Source organism: Sparus aurata, chromosome 16 (genome assembly GCF_900880675.1).
Source record: "Sparus aurata chromosome 16, fSpaAur1.1, whole genome shotgun sequence".
In the NCBI taxonomy this organism is placed as follows: Eukaryota; Metazoa; Chordata; class Actinopteri; order Spariformes; family Sparidae; genus Sparus; species Sparus aurata.
The window spans coordinates 9,961,376-9,983,634 of NC_044202.1; the positions used below are offsets into that span (position 1 = coordinate 9,961,376).

The window sequence follows — 22,259 nt, forward strand, 5'->3', positions numbered from 1 at the left end:
TGAGTTAAGCAACGGCTAAAGATACACCATCACGGCTGGGATACAAATTTAATGTTTCAATAAACTCCACGGACCACTAAGAGCTACTTTAAACTTTATGAATGGCAGACTTGACGGGGGCCCTTGTGAGTGATTGGTGGAGAAATTACAGGGCCCTGAAAACAAACACGGACCCAAATGGAGCCGGAAGTGTAAAAGTAACTAAAAGATGGCGGTGGTGGCGATGGTAGCCATAGAGATGAGGGTTAATGTCTGGGAGGTAACCCGGTTTGAAACCCAGAATGGCAGGAAAATGCATGGGGGGGATGGATGAGAAAGCAGTTGATGTCCTTCGACAGCTCCCAGGTGTGAATGCACGTGAAGCACGAGCCGAAGTGTCCAGTCGTGAAAAAACATAAACCTACCATGTAATCCAGTCGGAAAGTAGTTTTAAAATTTGCGCTCACAGGCTGGTCGTGATGTTATCACCGGTCTTGCTAGATGTGGTGAGAGCTTGCCCTTGTTTTTGCTGCTCAACCAAGTGCACAGCTTTATCTCGACTGGATTTGATTGTTTCCACGGTTGAATTTGCTGAAAGTTTATTTCTGGAAAGGTCTGACTCAGCTGCTGGTTTGAGGAAATCAGAGTTTGAGTTTCAGCTGCCAAAAACTAATTTAACCGCTCAGCCAGACAGTTTATAGGGGTGGGCAAAGCAGCACTTGTGCGCACAATTTACTGCCAAGGTAAAAAGTTCAGAGCAACACATATAGATATTATGTTTGTTCTTGTTTGCTGCTCGTTATTCTTTTTTATTATAACTTTCCACTTTTCTCTGGATCATCTCGCCTTGTCTTCAAAGTGAAAAGTGAAAAAAATCCCAGCCAAACAGAAGACAGACTTCTAGGAGTATCTGATTATTGTGGGATCATTTAAAGATATCAAAGTTAAATAAAACCACCTTAATGGGATTTTCAGCGCTTAAGTGTAGATGGTGGAGTCCTGTATTTAAGGATAATGACTAATCCTCGACATCAAGCCTGCCAAAATTTCAGGTTTCACTGTCTATATATGGCAGCGTCAGCCGTTTCGCAACAAATGGAAGAAAAAGAAAGAGCGGAGACGAAGAGTGGAGTGTGAAAGACACGAGGATGAAAACGCCCAGCATCTCTTATTGCAGAGGTGGATTTATATTTGACTTGTCAGTTTGTAATTACATTTGACTCAGGCGCACACTGCAGCAGGAACGTGTGTGCGTGTGGGGGAATGACACTTGCTGTGCCTGAAATGCAATGCGACAACCAAGAAACAATGTTTATGCAACACAATGTCACCTCGCTCTCTGCAGCACGTAGTTAGCACTGCACCATAACGACTTGCGGGGAGAGAAGACAAGTGTTGGTTCTGTACGCTATATTTGTTCCCAGCCCAAGTCTGTCTCAAAATATATGGAGGAGCCAAACTGTTAGTTAGTGCCCACACGATTCACATATCTCTCCTCGCGGTGTTTGTTTATAGACCACGGGAAGTTTAATGTACAGTACACTGTGTCCATACAACAATGCTCCGGTCAGAGCCTCGATCCGGTCAGTGCGGTTTGGAGGTTTGTTTTGCTGGCTGATGGACAGTGTGTGGGCTGATAGTCTGACCGGAGCCAGAAACAGTGGCCTTCACTGAGTCCTAAACGGGAATCGTTCCACATTATATAACGTACACAAACAATATCATCCTGTCTGCCCTCAATTAACCACATGATAAAAGTAAGAATGCATAAAGTGTTCTTTTATGACCAGCTGCGACCTCAAAGTGTTTATTCTTAAATATGTATTTATGATAAGTACTTTTACTTTTACTGATAGTACCAACATGCTTGCACTGAAGTAAATTGTCCAAAGTCTGCACCCCAAGCAGATTCCCTGGAAAGCTGCAGAAAGTTCATTTGAGGCCCCTCATGGTCTCGATTGATTGCAGGTTTGGACAGCCTTCAGCACTCACAGACCTTCTGGGAAAACATCAGCCGTCTGGACATTTTGATTCAGCTGAGCAACCTTGAATATTTCCTGCCTTAACAGTGTAATTTGTAGAATATTGCCAGTATTCGAAGGTAGCTCCAAAAAACACAGGGGCCATCATGTCACCGGTGTAACCAACAACTGGTGCTCTTTGCTTGCAATCCTTGGCTGCAACAAGCTACCGTTAGCTATTTAGATCATGGCTCAGTTAGCCGAGGATCCAGTGGCCCTGGAGTTTGTCAGGTCACAGGGGGAGTCACCACAGGCGATGTGGGAGCCCAACTCTACTGTGTTTTGCAGCCTGACATGAGAGTGAACACAGCTGGACACTGAACTGGGACTGAACACAGCCTCAAAGACCGACGGAGGTCATTTTGACAACAGGAGATAAACTACAGAGATGATTTACAGTGGCTCTGACCGTGACTCTGGGGGTGACAAGATATGGCAGGAAATTACAATGAGAGGCGTGCAGCTGGAGAGAGGTGACACACAGTCATATATCAGTGGGTGAAAAGGGTGTGTAGAGCTTGAATATTTTCACATCTCACTTGGTGAATTGAGCATTTATTTTCGACCAAACCAGAGGTGATTGTCTGTTTTAGTGAGTTTAATTCAGCTTGCATACAAAAACTAGTAATCCCTTTACATGAATTCATGAGTAGCATGAGCCCTTTTCAGTGATTCATGCCTCCAGTTACCACCAGTCAGTGTGCCTTTGGTTCAGAGTTGCATCCATTGCTTGGACTCTGGTGTATCTACTTGCAGGTTTAGTTCTTTTGCCTGAAATTGGAGGAAAACTGAAGACACTTCTCATGAAACATCAATAAGACCAATAAGAGTTCACACATGCACTACTCTCTCACTGAAATCAAAGTATTATGAAAAATGGCAAATATGCAGTTGGTTTTATTTGATCGAAATCAGATGTGACCAAGAATGTAACATCGTCTACATGTGCTACCCCAGAAAACCCAGTATGTTCAGTTGGCTCTGTAATCTGACAAAATTAAGAAGAAAAAAAAGTCCCCACAATCATTCAGACATGTGGCTCGCTGCAGATGTTTCAGAGTTTGTTGTTGGTCGTCCACAGACACAAGAATAAATCTGGATGAAAACACTCAAAGTGAAGTTTCATACCAAATGGTCTGCATGTTGGTAGCTGGCTACTCGCTGTGTTTGTTTAAAGGGTTGAGGGGACTGGACTTTATATTTGCAGGATATTTTGAAGAGACGTGCCAAAGGTGGAACCCTGAATGCAAAAACACTTGTGTTGTGAGTTTGTTCAGGGCCTCACATGGCCTGCGATTGTGGAACTGAGAGAGTTGTCTCACACAGCATGGGTCCGGGGTATTTATTGCCCTCAGTGTACGCCAACTATAAGGGAAACCATGGAGCATTAAACATGTCTGACCACAGGTCATCGGAGACTGTCTGAAGGGTAAAAAAGGCTGTAATGCCAAAAAAGCTCACCGGCTAAATGTGGCCGTGTCACGTTTGGTGGACATTTACACAGAAATGTAACAGAAACACAATGAATCGACTTTTGTGTTTGTACCTCTGCAGGATGCTGTGAAATTACATCTGATTTAAACATTTTTTGCACAAAGTAAAGTCACGGTTTAGAGCATCTTTAAAGGAGCTATTAGGCCAGCATTTACATGAAATGAGCTGTTAAACCCACTCTGTTTTTAGCAGGTAACTTGCTGATTGGGAGACCCACACATCTTGCTTTTAACACTTACATACACTTGTTAATAAAAGGTTTTTTAAAGATTAAGGCTGAGGCGTCTAATGGGCTGCATCCTGGCTGGGTTTCTGTTAAATGATGTATGCGAGTCAGCTGCATTACGTAGATAAAAAGCTGGTGAAGTATTACTTTGTGAATGCAAATCAGAGGATATTCTTGGGGGGTCTGGACGAATAATCTCTTGATACGATTTCATAAATAAACAAACATGGACTGTTTCTTCTTTTTTAAGAAAATAACAATAAATGCTTCTAGGTGGCCTGCGGGGACAAACGTTGCAGAGCAGAACAAAGAGTTTGTTATTTTGATGAGGCAACAGTTTCTCTGCGGAGAGCCTGGTTTACTGTCCCGGGCCGAGCCGAGCCAAGTGGTCTTAAACACAGAAGGAGTGTGAGTCATTGTGCTCTGTAATTTCGGCGCGCTGCAGCTGTCTTAAGTGACCGCGGCTGTAGACCTGTTAACCAGACTGATCCACATGTAAAACTTTCCCTTCCTCTTAACATAATAATTATAATGTCACTTCCCAGAGCTCTCCCCCTCAATTGCAGCATGTATAGGTTTAACTGCAATGACAGCTTGCTGGAAGATCTTTCTAGGACAGGCCTGATGACTATTTTGGGTTTCTGACCTTATTTCCCGACAAAGAGCCTCTGTTAATCTCGTCTATAATTCCTGTACCAAATCTCCTTTTTTTCCCTGGATAATGCAGCTACTGTAAATACCATTTTTCCAAGGGTATGGACTTTACTTTTAAGACACAGCTAAAGCCGGTAAGTATACATCTTTCCCCTCGGTGACAGAGTCGGAGCTGGACAGCCGGAGTCTGAGTGGCACAAGGTGAACTGCTAGTTCTTTGAAGGGCTTCCATTTGGTATTTTTCTCAGTTATTTACAGTTCGGTATTTCAAACAAAACCTCCAAAAGTGGAAGTTTGAGGTCCATGCGGTAAAGGAAGAGAGAGTTTAAGCACTAATACTGGTGCACTTTTTTCTCCGACAGTGTTTACATTGGTCCAGTCTGATTCTGGTCAGATCGCAACAGCTCTTGGTTGAAAAAACTATTTGGTCGCAGCCGCTCCTTGAATCCAAACTTGCACCAGACAGACAGGTGGACTCAGACTGTGCCTGGAAACTGCTGCAGTAGCATTTAAATGGCTGCAGCTTTCTCAAGTGGCTGTCTAATAAAGGGACAGTACATTTGATCAAACATGTTTTCCAAGATGGATACAGGCCTCAGTCACAGACCGTGCTGTGCCGCTGTGTGCATCTCATTCAGGGAGCCAAACCAGCCGATTCCAGGAGGCTGTAACCACTTTGGTTGCGGGAGTGAATAAAAACTTTATTTTTATATATTCAAAGCCATCTGTTTCTATTTCCACCTATGATTTGTTTTATAATATAGAGATTCGTCTTTTCCTTTATTTTCCAAAAGTCAATATTTGTAGTTGTTGTATTATATGACTGTAGCTTCCAAAAAAATTGAAAACAAGTGAATCAATACATGAACTCATTTGGAAACTCAGGTTATTAATTAGGTGAGAAATAGGGTCATTTTCTGGTAAGAGAATGCAATCAGACTTATTTTTGGAGCCGGTGGAGGCGTCCCCTGTGGGGGGACATGGCTAAAAGATATTGTTTATAGCTGCTCTAATTATTCTTACAAACATTTGTCATTTGATATTTTGGACCACAACATATACTGTGAGTGCCTCCCAGAGAATGTACCTTCAATGTTTGGTTTCATTATTCTGTTACAGGGACAATGAAGGTTCAGGGCCACAGCAAGATGGAGAGTTGTCTTTGAACTGATGAAGATATCATCAAAATTAGAGCTTAAAGAACTTTTAGTTGATCCAAACTTAACTTCACGCTTTAATGAGGGATTTCACAGAGATGGAAAATGTTTGTAGAAAGGTATTACGTTGCATTTGAAATGACAGAGCTTCCTGTTGCTCTGTTGTTAGGTTGGTGTAAATTGCATACATTTACTGTTTTCCTAGCAGATCTAAAATAAGAGATTTAAAAACCTAAAATGAGATTAGTTTCGTGTTTGCGCTCCTCACTTTCACTTTTTATAGTAGTTTAGTGGAAGCCCCTCAGTTGATTGCAGAGTTTGATCCCATCTATACCTCAGAGACAAGTGGTTTGCTTCATTGGAATTAAGCTAATTATAATCCACGCCTGTACACATGCAGCCACTGAAAGCTATACTTTCACCCCCATTATCTCTCCAAGGTTTCGTGACTGTGAAACACCCTCTCCAAATTAAAGGTCGGAAATGTGCCAAAACCTGGCATTATAAGCTGGGGAGCTTTTTTCGGGAGTCATCAGCCCCAGTCGCTCCAGTCTGTCGGTCTGTCCCAGTTTGACACCAACTGCCAAGTGAGAGCTTAGCATAAGCTTTAGTTTCTGCAGATCAGTCTCCACAGTCTCCACAGATAGCAATGCAGGAAAGGAGAGGTGAGCTGCTCCAGATGATTTAAGTTTTTCTGCCCCATGATGAAATGCAGCAATAAAACTGTGAATGTCAGTAATCCCCTGGGGATACGAGAAGAGACCGGTATGTGCAGTCGGAGAGGTGCAGAGACATAGTTCGTCAATCAAGTTCTCAAAACAGACGTCTGGAAGGCATTTTTCAGCCTTTCCAAACCACAACCACCGAAAATGATTAATCAGTCGTCGATTACTGTGCAAGTACACCTTTTCATTGATTTGTTTATTTGTGAACTGTTTCTCTTTTCTCATGATGTGATGAAGGAAGCAAGCTATCAACGTGTAAATTTGCGACATTAGTTTCACAATAATGGGCCTCAACATGTAAGATACTGACTTTTCCCCTATCATTCTTGAAAATACTGCATTTGAACTATTTTCTGATGAGACTTGGATAGATCTTTGTGATAACTAAAGATGACACACACTCACTGATGAGAGATTATGGAAACAAAACATGCATTCCACGGACAGAATCTTCTGCGACACTCACGTGACATGTATGCAAGACAGAAGAAGAGAGGCAGGGAGGGTAAAAAGTCAGTATCTCTACATTTTAGAGCCATCATTGGGAAATCTGTACATTTTTAGCTGCGGATCAATGTAGCTAGTGAACATTTTGTTGTGAGAAACACTGTTCATGTTTGCTGATTTAAAGTGTACCTTCCAACAAGTCCTGTACACTACGCCCAAAATAACCAACCAAATATAGAGATACAGCCATCTTGCTATAAAAGGTAAGTTTATATTCAAATATAGACAGATTTACTCTTGTATACCTGCTCTATAATGTATAAGCTGCTATAATGTTCCTTAAAGTTTCATTATGCTTAAAGAGAAAGATTTCAAAGTGATATCTAGAGCATCAGGACTGGAACGCAGAGAACAAATGTACTTCCCCATGGTTTTATGGGCTTACAGGACACACCAACTCTGGTTTACTCACACATATAATAACGGCTGTTGCCATGGTTTTGTTGCTTCATTAAGCACCATGTTAAGCATACACAATGTTATGTTATAGAGCTCGGAGTCGGTTTTCGCTGTTTAGACAATGGAAAGCCGGAGAGCTTTATTTAGGATGCTGTGATTCACTGTGCTGTCACCACAATGATGACTGCTCTCTGATTTACCGCCGGTTTCTGGACCCACTGGGTTTGAGCATATGCTGAAAGCTGAGTGAACACATCATTCAGCAAAAAATCTATCATAGAGAGAGCCTGTGTCTTAGACTGGCAGACAGGACCAAATAGCATCTTTTATTTGAATAAAAATACCAGTACAAAATTTTAAAAAAAGGCTCTAATGTAAGTGAAAGTGAAATCAGTGGAGGTAGATTTTAAGAATTTGTGCCTTAAAGGTAAAGGTTGGCTCCTTCTTCAGGAACATGGTTAACCCTAACCCTAACCCTGTGTATATATATTGTTGTACATGACATATTTAGATTGTAATAGTACTCATTACAGCTGGTTGAGTTAGAGATACTGTATTTCTAAATACTTCACTCTATGTACACCATGATAATCCATTGGTTCCCGACCTAGGGATTGGTTCCCCTTAAAGGGTCAGAGGATAAAGTTGGATAGTCGTGGACTGCCTGTAGTCTTTGATTCTTAACCAACGTTGACTCAAGTGACATTAGCAATAATAATGTTAATAATAAACTTTATTCATTTAGCATTTTTAAAGACAAACAAACACATAGTTACAGTGTTTTGCAATGAAAACCGAGCTGAATAAAGCACATAAACACAAGTAAAACAAGCTGGCGGCAATAAAAGCCAAACTCATGAAACACAGAGAGAGTATAACAGAATGTCATGAGGCAAATAAAAAAGAGAAGAAAAGAAAAAAAAGAGAAAGCGATTAAAAAAAAAAAAGTGTTTTAAAAAGACAAGGCTGAGTCTGCAGGCCCTGATCTCCTCAGGCAAGTCGTTACGAAAGTCTGGGAGCCCTAAATGCAGCAGCTCGATCACCGATGACTGTTTCACTGCACACAACCACAAAAGGCTGTGCAGTTCTCCACAAGATATGTAAATGCTGCTCCTGTTTTAGATACCTTCGTCATTGCACTAAGTTATTGTCCACGACTAGGACCAAGTCAACAGCCATTCAGTGAGTAGAAATGAAGCAAATTGGACCCAAATTCATTTAATTTAAAGCTTCCTAATAGATATTTTACTCTGGCAGCCCCTGTGGACAAAAGCGGTACGAGCACCACCGACTCCACCTGGCTAGCATTTGTTCTTTTGTAAATGCAATGATAGAAAGAGACAGAGAAATGTTGATACCACGTCTCTTGTTTAAGCTGTTTGTAGCCGTTTGCAGGATTTGCGGACTATTTGTGGCAATGTGAGATCAGTAACTGTAACATGACGAAGGTCATAGAGGCATCAGTACTAGACTGAGACCGTTTCATAACCAGTGAAAAAAGTCCTTGTAGTGTGTTTAAGAACAAATATTAGCTTAACTTGTGTACTTTCTGGTCACAGAACATCTTGTGCTCCTTGGAAATTGTTCTTTGCATTTTTTTAGATGCAAAGTAATGCTCAGGCACTCCTGAAATACGCCTCAAGTATGGGTATGTGTTGTTGCATGTAACCACAAAGTGCAGAGATGTTGTGCAGCTTAACGTCAGCTGAGAATCGGCCTATTCTTCTGCGCTTGGTGGTAGTTAGGGTTCATGAGAGACTTAATGAAAGCCTTGGAAATGTCAATCGTACGACGCTTCCAGAGATATTCGATTGGTAGAAATAGAATTGTAATTCTATGCTAAAACACAATATACCTCTAATTTGACTGAGCTGTGATTGGAGCTTCGATTGCTATATATAAGTTTATAGTAGCTCATGGGAATTCTTCTGCTCTAAAATACAGATTACTTGAGATTCCTGCTGCTTCAGCTGAGATATAATGAGCCATTTTGGGGTTAGAATTGGCTTTCATGCTCCCCTTGGGCTTTTATTGTGTGGGTTACAGTAAGTTCAGTCCTAGATAGCAGAAGGAGGGCGTTTTTGACTCCAGCGGTTGATATCAGGGGGCGCTGGGACACTTTTAAGTCCCTGGCCTATCTGTTGTGGCGAAGGGTGTGTTCGCCTGTGGCGAGGATTGGCGTTAAATGTCTAATTATGCAAGATCCAACGTTCTCCACTTTCCCAGGGTACAGTAGCAGTAACTTAATGTGACACACGCTCTGTAATCAGTGATGGCAAACACCGCATGAGGCGCAGTCTCACAGATAAAGTGTAGAAAGCTATCAGGGACCCTGCAGTGCAGAGCACACGTCCCTTCTGTTGTCAGAGCTTTAATTATGTTTGTTTCACATGGAACGGAGCAGGAAGCCATTTTTTTGTGGTGTCATATTCATCACCTGCAGTTTGCTGAATAGCCTCTTTGAGTGTCTGGAACAAGAGACTAGAATTGAGAGTAGCAATCTGAATCAGGCCTCCTTGTAAATAGGATTGATTCACTTATATTTTTACACTGAGGTCTATAAAATGAACTCTTATTGAAAGGCGATATGATCTTATGCACGGTATGGATGATGAAGTTCATTTGTATGAGTAAGTGCGGAACAAGGTAGCACTTGCACCGCCAGATTGCATTTTCCACCCAACTTTTAGATTACTTAGCAGTTCTGTTTGTTTCCTTTCCCAGAAACCCAAATGATCCAGAGATGAAAAGGCGCCAGACCTGGAAACGGCACACAGGCCTCCTGAAAAAAATAACAGGTGGACGACCACAGCCGGACCCCTTTGGGCCGAGCACTTAACTCTCCACCTGAAGTCCACTCATTAGAAAAGAACGGCGTAAACAGGCGAGGCAGCCAAAAAGACCTTCCAAAAACCAACTCTCATTCTTCATCTAAAATTAAGTCATTAGTTGACAGTACAGCACGGAACATTAAGTCAATGCCAGTTAAGTTGTTTAGGAATATATCTATTTCTGGTCGACCTCAGGCTGGAGAAGGAAATTAAGTTTCTGTGTACAGTCAAAGCCGTGTTTGATATTTCTGTGAGTTTTTCTGGCAAGTTCACTGCAAAAAAAAACGGCAGCTTTGACACTCACCTAATGGACTAAAAAAAAACACAGGGTTGGGGAGGGAGGCTGAACCTGTTTGACTTCATTATGTTTACCCTTTCCGAGAGCAATTGGGAAGTTTACTCTCCCAACCCTAGCTAGTGGAAGAAAGTGTGGATTGAGGACACAAGCAAAGGCTGAACTAAGTCTTGCACTGAAAACACATCTCAAGGTGACTGAGTTGTTTACTGCCACAGAGGCCAAATCAATAAACCGACGCAGGGTGGGTGATGGACTGGAGCTTAAATACTGCAGGGCTGATCCAATAATTGATTACAGGTGCGCAGGTAGTCCCAGTCAGCGCCAAGACCACCAATCACCACGCCTCCTGAATAGACGCTGACCACTTACAGAGGGAAGACAGAACAGGGGAGGCCACGACACACATGGGAGGGAAAAACACAAGAGACGCATGGAAAAAACTAGTGCCATGGTCTTAACCATAACAATATTATAATCGACTTCGTAGGGGAAACTAATTATATGGAAATGTTATTTTCGAGGTTGGGATAACCATCCTCAAAGTGGCAGTTGTGCACAAAATAATTTTCCTAAAAAAGAATTCCAGTCAAGACTAAAGTTGCACTGAAAGAGGCAAACGTGGAGATTATTATCACAGCAGCGTGGGGTTATTAGTTATCTAAAACTCAACTTAAAACTAAGATTTGTCAGCACAAGAGGCACGAGGAGGCATTGGTGCTTATGTTTATTGAGACTGAGATGTCCACGTGCCTTCAGACAGTGTTTTGTTTGCATTGTGACATGTATTCTGAAGTTCTTTCCCTGGACAAGTCCCCACGCATTACAACAAAAAAACCACACTTCTGTCCCTAACCCTAACACCAATACTGTAACTCAATCCCGCTCTTGGATGAAAGATCTATAATAACTCTGCTGTAGAGAGGGTTCGACTGTATACAGTACGGTGTATATAAGCCATATCTGGGTGCAGCAGGGCAGGGTGGGTGTCTGTGGTGTCTGCCTCTGCCCTCTGTGTCTCCAGTGGGCCACCCTACACATTTCTCCCAGTGGCGTTGTGCCAAACCCCAAGGTAGCAAGCCATGAAAATGAGAGCCTTCTGGAGCTTTAAAAAAAGACGTGTTTTGATCATCCTCCTCATCTGCTTATTCCCATACTTGTTCGGCTATATCTATAGAATTAGTTTTTCCTTGGGAGGGTGGGAATTAAAGTTCAATCGTTTAGGTTTTCTGCTACCTTACCATTATTGCTACCAGAAGGGCTGCAAATTAAGATTCTCCTTGTCCTCCCGGCGACCACTAAGAGACTGAAAAATGCGTCATAAGGGACATGTTACAGTAATTTGTGGCTTTGACTATAAATATGATGCATGATGCACAGTGAGGCATTGTGTATTCATTTCTCCCATAGGCTTTATTTAGTGAGGGTACCTGCTGCAATATTCATAATCCTGGGGCAGCGTTTACTTTATGGTCCTTGTGCCAGCGTGTGGAGTATATATCTAAATGTATTTTTATGATATCACACAAATAACTGACTTAAAGGTATTAAATATTTCATACAAGATGTTCTAGCCCTATTATTTTGTTGACACTTGCTTTTATTCATCTTTTGGGATCCACAGACTCCACTCCTACATCCCATATAAAAGCAGTTTTTCTTTTTCTATACCTTTTTCCTTCTGTTTCAGTGTTATTAAAACCCATAATAGTATTAAAGAAACCTTGCCACAAACTGAGCCTGCACATTTCACGAAGGTGACAGAATACAGAAATGAACACAAAGCACCATTGACGCGAGCCAAGTGGTTTTGGTGCCCAAACCTCAACAGAGCCTGAGCGCAGCATTGTACCAAGAAATAGTAAAAAATTAAACCAAAGCAAACTTGAAGCTGCAACACAAAGAAATGTTCAGTTTCATACGTACTCAGCTAACATTTACTCAGATCTGTGATTGGGCCGGGATTCCACTTGACCCGCGTCTTACTTGAGACCAAATGACTTATTTTACATGTCTGGTAATGAGTTTACATCGTGTCGTTCTTCACAGTGACGTTATTTAAGCTCAATTAGACTCCAGGGAAGTCTAATTCACTGTAAGACCTCTTATAAACAAACTGTTAAAAAACTCCAATAAAATAAGTCCTAAAAGACTTACTGGGGTTTGGGGATTTACAGACACAGAGCATATGGAAATCCATTGTGTTTAACAATTCAGTGTTTAATCATCAGTTTCTGAGAATCCACTCGAAATAAAACAAAATATCACATTTATAAGGAGTTTTTTTTAAATAAAATTAGAAGACTTGTGAGAGTGCAAGCTGTTTGAACAATGTTACATAGATTGTTTCTCTGAGTTGTTTGAGAATCAAATGTAAGAGTGAACAAAACTCACAAGCCACAAAGTCCTGTGCATCCCATAATTTCTCTCCTCCCGGTCCATACAAAACAAAACAAAGCAGTCATATGTTAGCATGTAAACAATTACGTCCTCCGCTCCAGACAGCCAAAATTTTTTCGTATATATTTAGAAAAGCACAAGAAGAAAATGTTCTTGTGTTCCCTCCCTGCGCTGAGTCTGTGGCAACACGGATATTTATAATGGGAGACCAATGTCTGGATACCCACCATACTTCCCTCCATAACTGTTCCCTTTTGCATCCAATCCACTCCCCTCATGTGTGAAATGCCCGTCTGGCCCGTCACCCTGCAGTGATCCAGAGCCCCCTCCTACTCACCCTGCACTGAACTCCAGATTGCAAGAGCATTACATTCACATGAACGGGAACTACTCATTCTTGTAAACAATTAGATCCCTTTAAAGGATAAGGTTACCCAAAAATGGAAAGTCATTAGCTACCCTAACCCCCGTGCCGATGGACGGTCAGGTAAGGTTTCGTAGTGCGCTTTAAAACAGTGTTGCAGCATTCTTCTTTAAACAGCTGAAGTAGATGGGGATTTAAAGAAATAAACTTAAAGAAATAGATGAAAAAATAAATACAAAGGCTCGTCCTTAGCTAACGCCATGTCGGAAGTGGGTGCACAAGCACAACCGCTCCTCATGGTTGTAAATAACATCTCTTCACATCAGTTTCTGATCTCGGGGCTTGGATAGCGCTGGTCAAGCTGTATAGAGCCATTTTTCTGTGTTTTTTTTTTCTGTCATTGTAAAACAATTACAGGATGGAGGATGGTGGAGGATGCTGTGATGCTCTTTCGCTGTGAAGCTGTTCTGTTGACTACAAAACTTCCACCGACTTTTCATCCACACGGGCGTAGTATCAAATCAGTCTGGGATCTTGGGGGCTCACATATACTTAGATTACACAGGACAAGCTGACACTTTTTAGAAACCCTAATCTACTTTTGTTGTTAAAGCTCCTGTTTGTAAGATGATAAAACTGACGCTTCGGGTTTCCCAACTTGTCAGATACTGACGCTTTAGGATTGTAGGTCGGGTTGGCCACCATCTGAAACCGTCAGTATCTGACGAGTTGGGAAACCCAAAGCGTCAGTTTTACCATCTTACAAACAGGAGCTTTAAAGAGAGAATGCTGCAACACTATCTCGCTGTAAAGCTCCATAAAAGGTTTTATTGATTAAAAAACTTCACCTGACTTTTCATGCGCATGTAGGACGCAAGATTAAGGCTGAGTTTTCCTTTTTTGGGTGAACTTACCCTTTAATGCTTTTCAAATAAATCCATTTCAGTGCTCCAAACAGGCCCTCTGGAGTCTTAATTTAGGCAGAAAAAGGTGTGCTTGTACTTGTGTCCGTATATACTTTTGGTCAGTTGGTCAGCATCAAAGATGAGAAAAACGTTTTTGAGGCGCAGTGTGACCACAGGTGTTCAAAACAACATTAACGCTTCCCCCTGGAGAATGTCCGTGAGAAGGGGAAAGGAGTGGACACGATCCCGTCCTCAGGTCCACCCAGTGGTCACCGGTCATCAGGCATGGCCCAGAGCTCAGCCAGTCACAGAGCGGCAGTCTGTGAGAGGCTCCTTCACTTCTCAAAACAAGTGAGAAAGAAGTGGACGCTTTGTGCTTCTGATAGCTTTCCACAGTTTATCCAGGAGTGCTTACAATGACCGAGCAGTGGATTTAAATCAAATGCATGGATTATCAAAATTACAAAGGAGCTGATACGGAGGAGTGGGCGCGGCAAATTTCCTGCAGCCACATGAAAGACAGACGCCAGGAATGTGGTTTTCTTGGGTTTTCTTGGGTTTCCTGGGATACGAAATCGGTTTATTATATGACTCAGAGGTTAAATTTATTCACTCAAATTGAGAAATTCGAGTCTTAGCTTTAAGTCAAGTGTATTCTTGCAGCCCCTAATCCTAGTTAAACTCTAAAAACAGCATTAAACATTACATGACCCTCAGTGAGAACAATGAGAAACTCCTCATTAGGAGCGAGATCTTGGCGAGGCCATCGCGAAGACATAATCCTTGCCAACGTGCTCATAATTCACTATTTATCTACACTGCAATTAGTCACTCACCACAGGCTAAAAAAACTTACTGTTCCAGCTCCTCTAGGCATCTCCTTAACTCCTGTCCCAAAATGCATCGGGATGAAGAAATACTCTCAGTTTTTGGTTAGCCTTAATGACTAAATTACAACAAAAATAGTCAAATGCAGCTGGAGTGTCATTTAACTTAATGATATGTGTTTAAGTTTATTTACAAGATTTCCATACTGTACATGAGGACATACTGGCGTTGTGTGTGTTATTAAATTTGTCGTGTTACCTGATGATATAAGGACGGTGTTGTTAAAAAGAGCCTCTGGTTTCATGTCCTTTTTGGTCGCTTTTAATGACGAATGAGAAATGACCCAAAACTCTGCACTTCCTTGACCTGTTTGCTTTTCATTTTTAAACCTGTAATTGTGATCATAAATGTATATTAATGCACGAGCTGCATAAAAAAGAGCCTAAAAAAAATGCTCTCACGTGCAGCCTTGTTGACTTTCTATTTCCAGCTCCATGCAGACAAATATACACAGTTGGTGGAAACCATGATGGCGGGGATGCATATATACAGACGGTCAAATTCCCGCTGGTCATCGGGGCGACCACAGGTGGTTTCCATGTAGAACACCACTGTCTGATCAGTGAATGCATGCCCCAGAGTGTCCTCCACCATTCGCTTTATAGCTATTGCTGTCTGCAGTGCCTCTAGGAAATGGCTCAGACATACCGCCCTGGAAAAAAAGTGCACTGCTTGCTCTTTTGCATTCTGAAACCAGTTATTTACACAATGTATTTTATTTTTTCTAATTAAGGAAAGTGGCTGGTCCTAGCTCCATGAATTGAATCCTTATGCAGCGCTTGTTTAGATGATACAGTCTGCTTTGGAGAAATGGAAGGGTAGGAAGCAGACACTTATCCAGCCAGAAATGAATGTGATTTTCAAAAGTGCAGAGACATATTTGCATAAACAGACAATATATTGGTCTAGCTGGGTCCAGTGCAGCTTGTGTGCATCAGCTCACCATGTTGACTCAAGGCAAACTCTGGCTCTGCAATGTCTGTCTGACAAACCTTACACTTCTGCCTCTTGTCCAGCCTGAACTTTGTTTCCGAGGCCTGCATCTGTAGAGGAGAGGGTGGAAAGGGCAACGGGGTTCAGAAAACAAAAACACGACCTCACATAAAGTTTGCTGGAGCGAAATAAAAATGTGAAATATGTTGTTAAACTCACCCAAATGACCTTGTGCCGCATGAGCTCTGCCTGGCTCAGTGCCTTTTGCAACCTTGCCATCCGCCTCTGGTGCAAGGTCTCTCTGAGGGATCCAATTAAGAACTGGGAGAGCAGCTGAACAGACCAGGAGTCAGGCAGGAGCTGGATGACCTTCTCTGCCACGAAGGACCGAGGGTTGTTGTTGAGCAGGTCCGCTGCGGCGCTGGCGAGGTCCTCGGAGCTCAGGTAGATCTGGAGCAAGGTGAGGAGGAGGGTCTGCCTGAACTGAGAGTCCCGGCCCTGGGCGGCCCTGCAGCAGAACACCTCTGCAGCCCGGGGGTCTCGCTCCAGGTGAACGAGCACCTGCAGCGCCTGAGTGTGTTCACCGGCCCTACAGAGGAGAATGGCTTTCTCTGTGTGCAGGGTTGTTGGCTTGACTCTCTCTGCCAAAAGAAAAACCCCAAAACGTTTAGTTCAGTGTTAATTTGGTAATGATTTAATTTCTCACAAGGCCTCCACACACCATACACAGTGGAGACATCGTAGAATCTGGATTCCCAAAGCTGCTGCTGCAGCTTCCCTCTGGTCTTCCTCAAATCGGTTTCCTCTTGCTCTTGCAGCGCATGAGTAACATATGCCAGTGCCAGACGGCTGTGATGTCTCTCCTCCTGGGGGCAGATTACGCGAATCATGTCATGGTGCATTTAATAAAGGAGTAGAGGTATTAAATTATGTCACCGCTGCCATACCCACCTCACTGTTCAAGTCATGGATTAAGAACTCCAGGTACAGGAGGGATGCCAGTGGGTACTTCTCCAAGAGAGCGAGGACGTCTTGTGTCTCCACTCGATCATCTGGTTGACGGCTGGTGAAAATCTGCACCCCTGTCTTTCTCAAATAAAGGAACACTGTTAATAATTCTTCTTTAATTAAAGCAACTTAGTAAATATAGTTGGTGGCATTTTGCTGTGTTTTCACGCGGTTGTATTGTGTAACTCTGCCCTCTGCAGTTAGGTTAAGAGCATGATAGATGGAAGGAAAATAAAAGGCACCTCTTGGTTTCTGTGCAGAGTCCAGTCTGCAAATTTCCACACAGCGTCTTTGTCTCGGAGTTGACTGAGAGTCCAAACTATGTGTCCATAGACGTCCGAGCATGAGGAGTCTTGATGGACGCCGTCTGCGATTTTCATCCAAGTCTAGAAGAGTAACACAGGATCAGACACAGTCCCTCTTCTTACATGGATGTTCATGTATGACATGTGCGGGAAATGATACCTGGATTGCCTCGACTGGATTCCCGTGGCTTTGATAGAGGGAGCCTAATGCAAAAAATCTGAAAATGAAAAGAGATCCAACAGAAATTAGACTAAATGTCTCAAACGGCATTGAGTACGACTGCAAATGAATACATAATTACGAATTATCACCTGTTGTGTTGCTGCAAAACAGGAACACAGTAGTCCAGCCTGCACTCATTAGGACATGCCACAAGCTGCTGCAGACTCTCAGTGTCTCCCAGTTCAACGTACAGCCTCAGGAGGGCGCAGTCCACCTCCTTAATGCAATGCAGGCTTTGCTCCGTCCCTCTCACTGCTCTGAGAAACTCTCCCAGGAAGGCCAGGTAATGATGAAATGTGTTTCTGTCCTCCTGCCAGAGCACCTGCAGATCCCTGCCCTTGTTCCCTTGATCAAGCAGCCGGGATTGAAAGCCTTCGGCGAGACACGGCCGCGCGTCGGGGTAGAGACGGATGATTTCTCTGGGGTCCAGCTCACCTTTACTGTTCAAGTGGGTAATGAGTATTGATTTGTGGGTTAGACTTTAGTGAAGAATTCAGCAGAAAAGACCCACCCATGACATAAATTCACATCTTGCTGCACAGTTTGCTGTGATCTATTTGGAATTTGGAGTGTCGTGAAAAAGGGGGTTTTACTCTCACATGAAGAGATCTCTGGCCTCGGAAAAACCCTGCTGGTAAAAATGAACAAATCCAGCCAGGCAAGTGATGGCCTTATGCAGCTCCTGCCAGTACAACAACAGCATAAAAAAAAGGTTCTTTTAAAAGCAGGCACACATTGCATGAACATATTTAAAGCTCCAATAGGTCAGCTGGAATCACCGGGGCGGAACACTGTGTGACCTAAAATTTGAGGGGGCAATATGTCTCTCTAAAAACAACGAAAAAAGGGAACGACTCATGACTCATCAGTGCGTTAATGCTGACCCCTAATCCTCAACTCTGACCTGTAACCTGAGATATGGCGCAGATTACACTAAATCTCAGACGCCATCTGTTGTCCCCGGTTGCATTTTCATCCAGCTCGAATACACCTACAACAGCAGCTCACAAAAAAAAAAAACAGAATGCAGGCAGACCACGCCTCGACCATCCCGGTTCAATCTGTTCTACCGTGGTGAAATGTTCAATTTCGACGCTGCGATTGCAATTGCCGGCTGGGATTGTGATGCATGCATATTATCGACGGAACAGAGCCAAGTACGAGACTATAAAACGGGGGGAATTGTGGCTGCACTCCATGCTGCTTTAAAGACAGACAGAAAAAGGCGGAAAAAGTGAAGTTGAGATGAGAGAGTTTGAAGTTTGAGGAGTGTGAGAGCTGTGTCAGCCTGAATCTTTTCCCTTTTGAGGACGAACATCCAGCAAGAGGAAAAGGTATTTGTCGAGCGGTACTCTGTGTCTGAGCAGTCTCTAAAGAATCTAAACTAGGATGGTCAGCTTTTCACAAAGACTAGTTTATGTGTGATACCTTAGTCGCCATTATGACTTAGCTCCTTCAAGTGGTACAACAAACTATACAATAGCGTCACAAAGAATTAGCAGTTACGGGCAGCAGGTTGGAAAAAAGCCAGCTCGGAGCACCATTGGTTTGGATTTTAGCCATGTTAGCTGCACTCTAATGAAGGCGAGGTCAGTTGTTCCACCACTTTGATCCAGACTGTGAGCAGCAACTTCTGGATGGACTGCCACGAAAAGGATTGATCTTACTCATTAAGCTAATCATCTGACCCGTTCTCTAGTTTTCACTTACTCTGTGAAATCTTCAACCCGTACTAGATTAAAAATTAAACACTTTCACGGACAACTGTGGTTCCCAGACATTTGTTCAAATGACTTTGGTGATGCTGTGGCTCTATCTTTAGTGCCACTGGCAAGTGGACTATTGGATGACTTCATTATTGTTATATACATGTATATTTTTTTAAGTTAGCTTTGCTCTTTTCATTTTTTTTGTCACTGTTTGGGTTTGGTTCAGGCAAGAAAAGTACTTGGTTAGACGCGATTAGACTAAAACAACAGGCGAAAGGATAAATACTATAATTGTATCTGTCAGTTAATTATTAACTTATGTTGATAACCAGGATTTCAAGGCAAAGGCTTGCTTGAGTCCCGTTGTGTGTCTATAAATTGCGTTTCACCTTGTATGAGTCAAGTGGCTCGCGGCCTTGAACTCCATCCAGCAGCAGTAAGGCCTCCTCGACCCTCTCCTGCCTCACAAGTGCCTGGATCTGCTCCTCGAGGGGTGCCAGGCGCAGGCTGAAAATGTCTCTCTCTGTGAACACTAACACGCCATCTGAAGGGAGATTTGTTTTTTGGGGGTTTTCAGACGCTCTCAGTGTGCAGGAAACAGTGGGTGCGAGAATGATTGACTGAATCAGCGCAAGCCGAGGCAGACTCGGCTACATCTCTCCAAACAAAAACCACAATCTGACAGCCTTTAGGTCCGCAATCTGCCAGGATTAGGTGATGAATTGATGTTGCCTGGCTTACCTGATGTGGAGAGCAGACCCTTCGCTCCGCTGAGACTCACAGTCTGTTTGCGCTGCTGATCCACCATGCTGTAGACAGACAGCACTTGAGGCTGCAGGGTTAGGATGTAAGGGAAACATACTCCGGCTGCCAGCACCTCCTGAGGCCACTGCAGGGGAGGGCGCTGGCATATCCCTGTCTTCATCACAAACATGCCTGAGGGGTGAGGATGGAGAGATTATATCTTGGAGACACAAATACCCCCTGGCTGGATGGATGGATGGGGGAGTGATATGAGATGATTAACTGTACAGCCGCCTTGGGAGAGGAAACATATAATGACACATGGAGATGTCTGAGCCCGAACATTATGTACCATAAACATTTTGGCAGCTCTTACCTAGAGATCCAGGCCCGTTCAGGAGGAATTCACCCAGTCCCACTGAGGTAACCACAACATGTTGCCTGCTGTGGTCGTGAGGGAAAAGCTCCTCACTGCTGCCACTCTGAAGATCACACAGGAGATACCTGTCGCTGGTGGCTACACACAGGCTGACACCATCTACCGCCAAGGCCACCGGGTCCTGGAGGAGAGGGACCTCCTTTACGACCTCCCACCTGTCCACTCCCACCACGTGGATCCGGATCACCTTCCTGCGGCTGGAGGAAGTCACCATCCGCACGCACTCAGTCTGGCCCGCGAGAAACGAGTCGCACACCTCGAACAAAGACACATGCTGGATCTTCTTCAGAGCTGGAACGGGCTCCAAGGAGAACATGTTGAGGACGGTGACGCTTCGATCCCACAGGACCAGCAGATGGTTGAAAAGCGGGACTGCCCTCAGTTGGGCCACTTGGTTGCTCAAGCCCAGTTTTCTTGCCCTACCTTCTCTGGTTCTGAGACTCGAATCTCCATTTGTGCTGCTGGGAAGGATGAGATGCTGGACTGCTGCATCTTTGGTGCCTATGTAGACGTTTCGCTCATAGCACTCAATGCACTGGATGCTGGATTTGTCCTTTTCCTTCGGGGCTGCTTGCTTTTCATAGACATGAGTTTGTGTAAATGCTCTAAAAGCCATCGCAGAAACGGGTCGAATACGTTACGCGTCTGCCTAAACGTAAAATCTTCTAGGAAATATGTGAAATGAGCTGCCCTACCTCTCCGCTGTTCTCCCTTCCTCTTTAATTCCTCCACCAGTTTCTGAAGTGTAAAGTCGTTTCAACTCCCCATGTGACTGTATCCTGACAGGAAGTCTATGTCAGCATTTTTACGCCACTCATCCTGCCATGTGAGGACACTTACACAACCCATCCAGCCGCCTTCACCAAGGGCTTTTACAAGTATCAAAACAATAGGTATGGCGAAGAGGACATTCTGAGGTGCCCCACAGCTGCGGCCGCTTGTATTCTTGGCCTATGCATCCACCAGAGTGGCGTCTTTGGTCGGTGGATAATGGACAAGTAGGAGAGCAAGTGATCTGCTGATCAGACCATATATGGTGGCTCAGTTTGTTTACAACTTGAGTGTGCTGGGTGCGACGGGGTCAAGAGGCAACACACGGCCGAGGTTTGTTTCGCAGCAATGATTGTCTAAAAGGGTGACTGAGAGGGGACGCGAGATCATAAAAAGATCTAGATTTCAAACCTACCATCATCGCTATATTTGTAATGCAGACTCCTCCTCTGGATGGCATCATCGGAGCACAGTGAGACCTATTAGGATTTGCAGCAGCAGGCAGACAATGATATCCATTTCAGCACGATATATTTAGAAAGGTCTTTAATGGAGCGACCTTTTGTGTTTAAAGTATTTCCCATGAGATAAGAGAAGCCTTGGTTGTTTCCTCTGTGTAAACACATTTTTTTTCTATATATTAGTTGGTCGATATTATCAGCCAATATTTGATTTGATTTGATTTGATTTGATCAGCCAATATTGGCATATCACTCTTTTTTAGAGATTATAATGCAGAGAAAGAGGTTGAGGATCACTCATAATAATTAGATTAGCAGCAAAGTTAACTGTTTCAGTTCGCTGATGACATTTTAGATACAGAAGTTTGTAAAAAATCCTGCCTTCTTTATATAACATCTCTGTCACATGTCACGCCCCTTCTAGTTTTGCCCATGGGACCTTATTTTGCAAAGACATTTGTACAGTAGTCAGGAGGGGGGAGACAAAAATCGTTTTTGATCATCGTTTGAACTGTGCCATGAATTACAAATATGATGTTTGTCAATCATCTACAGTGGTTCAGCGTGAAACCGCTCAGTGAACTACATCATCTCGCACAATATGTGTCACCAACACGAGCATGACTGTTAGTCTTTTAAAAGGTGAACAACTGTGGCAGTGGTGGACTCAGGATGTTTGAGGGGCAGGGGCAAAAACATTAAAAAGGGCACAAGCTGTATTTCTCCAAAGGAAGGGCACCCTGTAGGGCACTTATCTACCATAGAAGGCACTTTCGCGCATTTTTTATGAAGAGGGGGCACCCTGGGGCAGCCAAGTAGAG

At 43.4% G+C, this 22,259-nt stretch overlaps 1 protein-coding gene across 1 annotated transcript; it reads right to left on the reverse strand.

Annotated features, from left to right (window-relative positions):
• Nucleotides 1-14,939: 14,939 nt before the first annotated feature.
• Nucleotides 14,940-22,243, reverse strand: LOC115597567 (transforming growth factor-beta receptor-associated protein 1). Its single transcript, XM_030443600.1, has 11 exons — nucleotides 20,144-22,243; nucleotides 19,765-19,959; nucleotides 19,413-19,567; nucleotides 17,914-17,996; nucleotides 17,404-17,754; nucleotides 17,252-17,309; nucleotides 17,029-17,172; nucleotides 16,730-16,864; nucleotides 16,500-16,644; nucleotides 15,998-16,419; nucleotides 14,940-15,888 (listed from the first exon to the last, which is right to left on the reverse strand). The coding sequence occupies exons 1-11, from the start codon at nucleotides 20,820-20,822 to the stop codon at nucleotides 15,751-15,753; spliced, it is 2,505 nt and encodes an 834-aa protein (XP_030299460.1). The 5' UTR covers nucleotides 20,823-22,243; the 3' UTR covers nucleotides 14,940-15,750.
• Nucleotides 22,244-22,259: the final 16 nt, after the last annotated feature.

What these genes read in the sequence shown, in the direction of transcription:
- LOC115597567 (XM_030443600.1), bottom strand. Translation starts at nt 20,822, where the DNA reads ATGGCTTTTAGAGCATTTACACAAACTCATGTCTATGAAAAGCAAGCA. An exon ending in GAGGCCAGAGATCTCTTCAT is followed by an intron (nt 17,755 to 17,913) that starts GTGAGAGTAAAA and finishes CCACTTGAACAG; the next exon opens with TAAAGGTGAGCTGGACCCCA. An exon ending in CGATGTCTCCACTGTGTATG is followed by an intron (nt 16,420 to 16,499) that starts GTGTGTGGAGGC and finishes TTCTTTTGGCAG; the next exon opens with AGAGAGTCAAGCCAACAACC.